Source organism: Penaeus japonicus, unplaced genomic scaffold (genome assembly GCF_977035675.1).
Source record: "Penaeus japonicus unplaced genomic scaffold, GWHDUDI00000001_assembly GWHDUDI00000028, whole genome shotgun sequence".
Taxonomy (NCBI): domain Eukaryota; kingdom Metazoa; phylum Arthropoda; class Malacostraca; order Decapoda; family Penaeidae; genus Penaeus; species Penaeus japonicus.
Genome location: NW_028234430.1, coordinates 3858758 through 3868757, shown reverse-complemented (window position 1 = coordinate 3868757; position 10000 = coordinate 3858758). Strand labels below are relative to the sequence as shown.

At 40.7% G+C, this 10000-nt stretch overlaps 1 protein-coding gene across 1 annotated transcript in view; it reads left to right on the top strand.

The window, feature by feature from the left end:
• The first annotated feature begins 4870 nt into the window (after positions 1-4870).
• Positions 4871-10000, top strand: part of LOC122245894 (regucalcin) — a 7526-nt gene continuing 2396 nt past the window's right edge. Inside the window, exons 1-3 of the mRNA XM_086553309.1 lie at positions 4871-4995; positions 7824-8095; positions 9376-9588. Coding sequence (XP_086409435.1) covers positions 7942-8095; positions 9376-9588 — 367 coding nt within the window. The 5' untranslated portion in view covers positions 4871-4995; positions 7824-7941. The remainder of the gene's footprint in view (positions 4996-7823; positions 8096-9375; positions 9589-10000) is intronic.

Sequence of the window (10000 nt, the reverse complement as noted above, 5' to 3'; positions counted from 1 at the left end):
TGCAAAAACGAACTACTAAATACTACGAAACTATTTATATTTATTGTTTCATAATACAAGGTATATTAAACGACCTACCATCTGGTTTATATCATTATAATTGTTAGCGAGTTTCTCTAACAATAATTTGCTTTTAGTCAGACTGCCACGCTACTTTTTATTACATCTCCTGATCAGTATCAATCTCTGAAATTAGAATATTTGACTTTATATTACGTTTATGTAATCTAAAACCACACCCATTCGGTGTTTTTCGTTATGTATATTTTCTTGTATTAATGCCACATGACAGACTTAATGTCGTACTTTTAAAGTATGTATTCTTTGCAGAAGTAGAAACTAGAGGAAGTTAATGACTCTTATAATAGACGTCAATGCATCAGACGTATGCTATATATATTATATATAAACACACACACACACACACACACACACATATATATATATATATATACATATGTATATATATATATATACATATGTATATATATATATATAAAATATCTATAAAGATATTTATATATATATATATGTTGATAAATATATACTATATATATATATATAAGAGATAAAGACAGAGAGAGGAGAGAGAGAGGGAGAGAAGAGAGAGAGAGACGAGAGAGGGAGAGAAGAGAGAGAGGAAGAGAAATAGGATATAGATAGATAGATAAATGAGTGCAGAGAGAGCGAGCGCTCGCGAGCGCGCTGCTCTCTCGCGGCGCGCTCTCCTGCATCTCTCGCTACCTCGAACTCTCGCACCACACAAAGAAAGGGCCCCTCACGTGCGAGCCAGCGAGTCCTCTAAGGTAAAATGTGCAGATTTAAACTTGATTTTGTTAAACATTACTAAATGAAAGATACACTGGTGAAGATAATATACTACCGGTTCTATGATTGATATTTATCATTGCACAAAACCAAGCACGGCGAAAGTGTGAGGTCTTATCTCAACAAACCAATTACCATTCCTGTGGACAATGGGGGTACGATTAGATAAAATTCCGAAAACGTGCTTATTGTGACGAATATAATTTAGAAATAATCATAATACTGAAAGAGGAATTGAACATATGATAAATGGACTGATAACCAGCTCTTGTTATCCATCTTTCAGGATAAAAAATAATAATTCTCATTACATCGGGTGACTGTTGTTATCTAATAATAATAATAATAATAATAATAATAATAATAATAACAGGTCATGTACCTTAAGGGGCGGAGCCTGGTGACGTCACTCTGCGAAATTGATGTTACAGAAAATGGATCGAGCGATACTTCAACAGTAACTATGATAAAAGTAATATAACGGTAAATTAATTACTTATATGATGGATAACTTAGTAGACCCGCATGCACAGAACATCAGTTTTAAGATATAAAACCGTAGCCATATTTCCACACTTAAAATATATTCAATAGTATTTTCCAAACGTAAAATTGATCAAATTTGTTATTTCTCTTGTAAAAATGCCCAATACTCGCACATGATATAAAGGAAATTTTGGTCGTCACAACAAAACCATTTATATCAGAGGTCATTCAGAGAAAACAACTTTCAATATACGAACAAGCTTTTGTGCTGGAGATCACAATAATTTAAGAAAGATATATAAATCAGATAAAGAAACGATGAAGTGAGAAAAAAATAATCTAACAACTTTTAAAACAAAATTTTCGACTCTTCGACAGGATACGACACACAAGTTGCTCCATATGATATATACCTATTCCCTCCTAAAAAGGGTTAGAAACCACACAATCTATATTCAAAACCAGAAAAAAATAGATTCAAACTCCCTAAAAATAAAAAAATAAAAAAATAAATAAAAAAAAAGGCAACGAACCACAAAAATAAATAATTGTCAAGTTAGGAACTTCCATCTTAATTTCCATCTCTTTGCCTTCAGAACGAGAACACTTCCGATAAGCATTGCAACACAGGATGGATCATGCACATTGCAGGAGCAGAGATCATACCAACGACAGTTCAAGGATAGCGTTTTGTTGAATTATATGTTGTGCGAGAAGGGTTTAACGCGTGAGTTCAAACTTCGTGTCAAATTATGTAAAAAAAAAAAAAAAAAAATGATGATGATGATAATAATAATAATAATGATAATAATACGGATGATGATGATGATAATGATTATATAAAAGAGAAAATCAGAAAAAAATAAATCGTAGAATGAGTTAGGTAAGCACTTTAATGAAGCTATTTTACCACGGACATTAAATGCCACTACTTTTAGTTAAAACTTATTCGACCAGAATAAGTATAAGTTCACTTAACTCGTTAGTTTTTACCCTCCATCACTTTTTTTCCAGTTGATTTATAAACAATAACGACGAGATTTGAGTGCATAAGCTCTTTATGAAGAATATAGAAATATATGACTAGTAATATATTATAATAATATAAATATAAATAATATACTATATTTATATATAGTACTGGTCTTAACTGGTTGTTTCCTTCTTAACAAAGACTGACATTATTTCCCTCTTCACTCGTAAGACCCTAATATTAGAAAATAAATACTAATGCAATACCAATAAACAATAATAGGCAAGTAAAATAAATAATTACAGTAACAAACATAATCGATGATAATGAAAACAAATCAACAGAGAAGATAGAACTAACACGGACCTAAAAAAAAAAAAAAAAAAAAAAAAAAACAGAGACACTTCATTTACCAGTTTATTCCAGTTCAGTGAGTATTGCAAAGGTAGCCTGTTATGTTGTCTTCACTCTCTTCAACAGAATAAACCGTTATATCAACGGGGCTGACGCGTATGGTAAGGACATTAAGGAAACAAAGTAAATTAACATAAAAAAATATATATATATCCCAAATTGAGACAAATCTTCTATTCACATGATCGGGAAATGCTAAGAGAGAGAAAAAAAATAATGCTAAATCTGGAAGTATAAGATACATATCGATTATGCATCATTATTACCCTAAATGAAATCCTAAGCGTGTGCGTGTTGCAAGCCTTTTCTAGCAACTTTCAAGGTCACGTGTCGGTCGGTCTCTCTCCGCGTGTCATCTTCAAGCCCAGTCTAAGAGTCTAATGTTTGCTTGGTTCTATTTTTGTTCTTGTTTTTCGGGTGTTTTTTGTCGTTTATATTTTGCAGGTCATGGTCTGTATGTCTTTCTCTTTCTGTACGTTTACCTCTTTCTCTCTCTATCTAACTCTAATTCTCTCTATCTATCTAACTCTAACTCTCTCTATCTCTCTAACTCTCTCTCTCTCTCTCTATCTATCTATCTATCTATCTTTCTATCTATCTAACTCTAACTCTAACTCTAACTCTAACTCTAACTCTAACTCTAACTCTCTCTCTCTCTCTCTCTCTCTCTCTCTCTCTCTCTCTCTATCTATCTATCTATCTATCTACCTATCTATCGAACTCTAACTCTCTCTCTCCCACCCCTCTCTTTTTAACCGATTTCTTGTACTTACGAGGTTTGTCTGTACAGTATTTCCTTGTATCTGATTCAGCATCAACATGCACGTTTCTTGATGCCTGTACTATGTTGTTTTATATCCTCCCATTAGTTCCTGTTGTAAAAAAAACTATCCTATTTTTGTATCGACTTTACTATTAAATACCTTGGAAAACATTTAGCGCGATTGGGGCGAAGAGCTATTTGGACGTCTATAAGCACGCTGCAAAGCAGGAGTTCAGAGGAGAGATGCTAAATCTATTTTCTTATGGTACGTCTAATTACAGCCCTTATTCTTGGAAAATTTCTTGATATCTTCATTTATTTTAGCTCAATTGCGATAGCTCATAGGCACGAGCTCTGAGGTCACATAGATTCGATTGCGAAAACAAATGTGACAGTCTACAAACACAGAAAACGATTCGAATGTAACAATGCTCGTACTATCTTTGTGTTGACACAGAGTAATTAGTAATTAATGTTGGTGTTTTGGGACACAAAGCTGTTCTTTCCTCTCTACTCCTACTCCCCGGTTCGTCTCATCTTCCGTCTCATTCGTCTCTCCTCGTCAGTCGGGATGCATCCTCAATCCTAGCGTTGCCTTACCTGTTTTGAGATCATTCATCTCACTTCTCGTAGTCTCTCTCTCTCTCTCTCATGCTCATCATCGCTCTTCTCTCATCTCCTCTGGCGCTCTCTCTCATCTCTCGTCTCTCCCTCCCTCCCTCCCTCCCTCCCACCCCCGCACTCCGGTGGCTGTCCCTTTGGGTTGCCCATGCCGTCCGCCCCTCCCCCTACCTCTCCCTCCACCCCCTCCCTCCCCCTCCCCCTCCTCTACCGTCCACTAATAGAGTGGAGGGAGGGGAGAGGAGGGTAGACTGGGAGGCTAGTGGCTTAGGGTAGGTGGGAGATGAGGGGAAAGGATGGGGAAGGGAAATAGGGAAGGGGGGGGGGATGGGGAGCTAGAGGAGGGAGAGGGAGGGTATAGGGAGGTTAGAAGGGGTGTAAAACCCTCAGCTTACCCACCCACCCCCCATCCTCCTACTCTCTCTCACCGACAGGCTTTTCCCGTCTCTTGAAGGCATTAACCTATTTATTTTCCTCTTGTTGCCAGGCCGAGAGGGAAGTTTTGGTAGAGGGCATGATGCTCCCAGGGATTACGCCTCATGCCCGTCCCACAAATAATGCCCGCGCTTAAACCCACCCACCAAACTATCTCTCTCTCTCATCACCCGAAGTCACAAACCATATACATACGCCATCTCTGCATGTATATATATATATATAAATATACATATCACCCCAACGAACACAACAGCATCAGCAGTGACAGACAGTCAGAAAAAGGAAAAAAGAACTGCATCAAAATGAACGTAGGCAACTGTGACGTGGGGGGTGGGGGTAGGGGGGTACAGGCAGCTGGAGATCACAATGCGAACCTGTTTACTGAAGGCTAGCCTACTAGTCCTTCCCCGAGCGCCGTCAAGGAACCAACTTCTCAAGAAGAACCAAGCGAACCGAACCCCAGCTTCTTTTGGTGAGGGACGAGAGCTCTAGGGACTCATTCAGGGACTTATTCAGGGACTTATTCAGGGACTCATTCAGGGACTCATTCAGGGACTCATTCAGGGACTCATTCAGGGACTCATTCAGGGACTCATTCAGGGGCTCATTCAGGGACTCATTTAGGGACTCATTCAGGGACTCATTCAGGGACTCATTCAGGGACTCATTCAGGAATTCAGCTTAAAGAGATCCTATATACTCTGGTGACCTCTTCTCTTGGAGGTCACCAGGATATAAGATTTTTTTTCGGTACTTTCTGTGATTTTGAATTGGGTTAGATTAATGTGTTTAAGATTGGGTTATGAGACAATCATATGTGACGGTTTTTTAATTAGGGATTAGCGTTTGGAAATAACATTCTAGAAGTGTATAATGAATGCCCATGTGTGTGTATACTGTTTTTTTTTTAAAGGTTGTGCAATATTTACTAGTGCATTAACCCTGTAGCACACAAACGCCCCTTTAATCCGGACCTGAGAGATATTTTGGTGTTATCATGTTTTGCTTTGTAATTTATTTATTTGTTTGTTTGTTTGTTTTTTGGCGTTGTTGCAAGGGTTAGCGTTGGGTAATCTGTGTGTGTGTGTCTTCCTTTAAAGGTTTATTTATATTTACTCATTTTTCATAGTGAGTCTCACTATGAAGGGGATTCGAGAAATGATGTTGATAAAAACTAATATAATTGATCTGATTTAAATTAATATTAATGATAATGAGAAGACAGTTAATAATAACAGTGATGATAATGGTAACTATAATGATGTTAATTTACTAATATTGATAATGATAATGATCAGAATGATTATGATAATGGTCGCAATAATGATTGAAATAGTAAGAATGATAGTGATGATAATAATAAGAATGATAATAGTATTGATAACAGATAAAAGTGATAATAAATACGATAATAGTAGTAATGATAACAGGAAAAGTGATAAAAAGTGATAAATACGATAATAATAGTAACAACGATAGCAATAATATTAATAATTATAATATACAATACGTAAATATATTGTCATTATATCTAAACAAAATCAGACCCAGTGGATGGAAACTTAACCTAACGGAATGCCTCACTAAGAGTTCATTAACCTATCTTCCTTCTCCATCTCTCTCTCTCTCTCTCTCTCTCTCTCTCTCTCTCTCTCTCTCTATCTATCTATCTATCTATCTATCTATCTATCTATCTTTCTTTCTCTCTCCCTCACTCTCCCCCCCTCTCTCTCTCACTCCCCCCCCCCACTCTCTCTCTCACTCCCCCCCCCCTCTCTCTCTCCACGCTCACACTCCTCGTCTCCGCCCTCCTCCTCTCTCTCACCCTCACTCCTCTCTCTCTCCACTCTCTCTCTCTCTCACTCTTCACTATCACTATACTATCTATCTATCTCTCTTTCTATCTCTCTCCCTCACCTCTCCCCCCCTCTATCTCTCACTCCCACCCCCCACACACAACTCTCATACCCCCCCCCTCTTCCCTCTCTCTCACTCATTCTCTCTCCACTCTCTCTCCCTCTCACTCTCTCTCTCTCTCTCTCTCTCCCCCACCCCCACTCTCTCTCACTCTCCACACTCGATCTCCTCTCCTCCTCATCTCTCTCTCTCCACACAACAAACTATCTCTCTATCTAATCTCACATTCTTTCACTCTCCCTCACTCTCCCCCCCTCTCTCTCCTCCTCCCCCCCACCTCACTCACTCCCCCCCCCCCCCCCACTCTCTCTCTCTCTCTCTCTCTCTTCTCTCTCTCTCTCTTCTCACTCCTCTCTCTCTCTCTCTCTCTCTCACTCTCAACTATCTAACTATCTTCTTTCACTCTCCCTCACTCACCAATCCCCCCTCTCACTCTCACTCCCCCCCCCCTCTCTCCCTCTCTCACTCCCCCCCCCTCTCACTCTCTCTCTCTCTCTCTACTCTCTCTCTCTCCTCTCTCTCTCTCTCTCTCTCCTCTCTCTCCTCCTCTACTCTCTTCCATCTCTTCTCTCTCTCTCCCTCTCATCCTCCTCTCTCTCTCTCTGTCTCGTCTCTGCTCTGTCTCTCTGTCTCTCCTTTACTTTCTCTGTCTCTCTCTCTGTCTCACACCCTCCTTCTTCTCTCCGCTCCTCCTCTCCTCTCTCTTCTCTCTCTCTCCTCCTCTCGTCCTCTCTCTCCCTCCTCTCCTCTCCTCTCCTCTCTCTCTCCTCTCTTCTCTCCCCCCTCCCCCCCCCCCCCCCCTCTCTCCCTCACTCCTCTCGCTCTCGCTCTTCTCCCTCACTCTCTTTTCTCTCTCTCTCTCTCTCTCTCTCTCTCTCTCTCCCTCTCTCAGTTTCCATCTTCGAATTAAATTGCCTTTATCTTTAAGTTTCCAGCGACTCAATGCTTAGAGGTCATTCTGTTCTGTTCTGTGAGATTAGCAACACTGAGTTGGGAGTGAGATAAGATTGATAGGAGTGACATTGTTACGTGCAGAGATATTGATGTGTTTATTGTTAAGGGCTTTACTTTATGATACGCACATATATACATATGCATACACACGCGCATGTACACATATACACATGCATACATGCACACATATATGCATATGCACATACACGCATATACGCTTACACTCACACACACACACATACACACACACACAAACAAACAAACAAACACACGTCTCCAAGTATTTGAAAAAAATATATATAAAAAAAATTTAAAAAAATTAAAAATCAAACGCAACAATGATAACCCCAACCCAAGCGATAACCCCCCCCCCCCCACACCCCAAAGATAACCACTCTCCCAGATCTAACCTCATCACCTCACCTGCAGACCAACAGACAGAACCCCTGCCAACACCTCTGCCAACACCAAGCCTGCCAACACCAAGCCTGCCAACACCTCTGCCAACACCCCTGCCAACACCCCTGCCAACACCAAGCCTGCCAACATGAAGGTCGACCAGCTACCTGTACCGTGCATGTTGCTGGGGGAAGGACCGCACTGGCTGGAGGACCTGCAGGCTATTCTCTACGTGGACGTCTTCAGCAAGGCCCTCCGGCGCCACTTCGTTGACTCCGGAAGACACCAGGTCCTCACGCTAGGTAAGTGGTGGGTAAGGGGGGGTCTTCTGTGATGACTGTGGTGGAGGGGGGCGGGGCGTCTTCTGTGATGACTGTGGTGGAGGGGGGCGGGTGTCTGCTGTGGTGACTGTGGTGGAGGGGGGCGGGGTGTCTTCTGTGATGATTGTGGTGGGTAAGGGGGGGAGGGGGGGTAGTGTGATGATGGGGATTGTGGTGGTGGTCATGAGAAGGTTGATGGTAGTGATGAATATATTGTTTGAGAATGATTGCAGGAGTTGTGGTTGTAGTACTAGTAGTAGCAGCAGTAGTAGTAGTAGTACTAGTAGTAACAGTAAAAGTAGTATTAGTACTAGTAGTAACTGTAGTAGTAGTAGTAGTAATACTACAACTAGTAACAGTACTAGTAGTAGCATTAACAATAGTGATAATAAAAATGATGATGATTAACAGAATTAATAGTAGTGTTAATAGCATTAGTAAACCCTTTAAAGATATATCAATACTATTTAATTGCCACGCATATGTGTACGGGATACTGATATCTTGACAGACTAAATTACTTAACGCATTGTCTGTTTTGCATCTAGCATTTGGTAGGTCGTGATGATATATCTAGAGTAAAATATATTTTTAGGTTTTCGTCATTGTAATGGTCAATGCTAATGTTATCTGTAATCAACTGAGAGAGAGAGAGAGAGAGAGAGAGAGAGAGAGAGAGAGAGAGAGAGAGAGAGAGAGAGAGAGAGAGAGAGAGAGAGAGAGAGAAAGAGAATAAGTGTGTGTGTGTGAGACAGATAGACACAGAGAGAGAGAGAGAGAGAGAGAGAGAGAGAGAGAGAGAGAGAGAGAGAGAGAGAGAGAAAGAGAAAGAGAAAGAGAGAGAGAGAGAGAGAGAAAGAGAGAGAGAATGAAAATGAGAATGAGAGCGAGAAAGAGAATGAGAGAGAGAGAGAGAGAGAGAGAGAGAGAGAGAGAGAGAGAGAGAGAAAAGAGAAAGAGAAAAGAGAGAGAGAAGAAAGAAAGAGAGAGAGAGAAGAAGAGAGAGAGAGAGAGAGAGAGAGAGAGAGAGAGAGAGAGAGAGAGAGAGAGAGAGAGAGAGAGAGAGAGAGAGAAAGAGAGAAAGAAAAATAATAAATGTATGTGTATACGAGTACTTGCATATGAGTGAGTATCTATACATATGCATGTGCTCTCATACATCCATACACACCCACACAGAGAATCAAATAATATATCATCCTCGTTCACCCCTCCCCCTCCCACCTCCCCTCTCCCCCCTCACCCCCCACCAAACCCCCCAGATGACGGCGGATTAGCTGAGGTAGTGAGTGCCGTCATCCCGATAGAGGGAGAACCGGAACTCTACCTCGTCGCCCTCGGGAAGAACCTGTCGGTGGTTCGCTGGTCGACCTCTGACCCCGATCAACACACCGCGGTCCCGAAGGTCATCCAGACGACCACCGATGACCACTTCAACGATGCCAAGTGCGACCCTCGAGGACGACTGTGGGCTGGTGGGTGATGTGGATGGGTTTTGTAGGCCTATGCTCTCTTTTACTTTACGTTGTTTTGTGAAAATTCAGGCCTATGCTCTCTTTTAATTTATGTTGTTTTGTGAAGATTCAGTTACAGTAAACATTAGTGTGTTTTGTATTTGCAGAAGTACGGGATTTGTTCTTATATGATTTATTTATTTGTCTGTTCGTTATTATATCTCTCTTTCTCTATCTATCTACATATATATATGTCTCTCTCTCTATCTATGTATCTATCTATCTATCTACATCTCTCTCTCTCTCTCTCTCTCTCTCTCTCTCTCTCTCTCTCACTATTCATTCATTCACTCTCTCTCTCTCTGTCTCTTCCTCTCCTCCTCCCTCCCTCTCCCACCCTCTCTCCCTCGTTCTCTTTCTTTCTTTCTTTCTT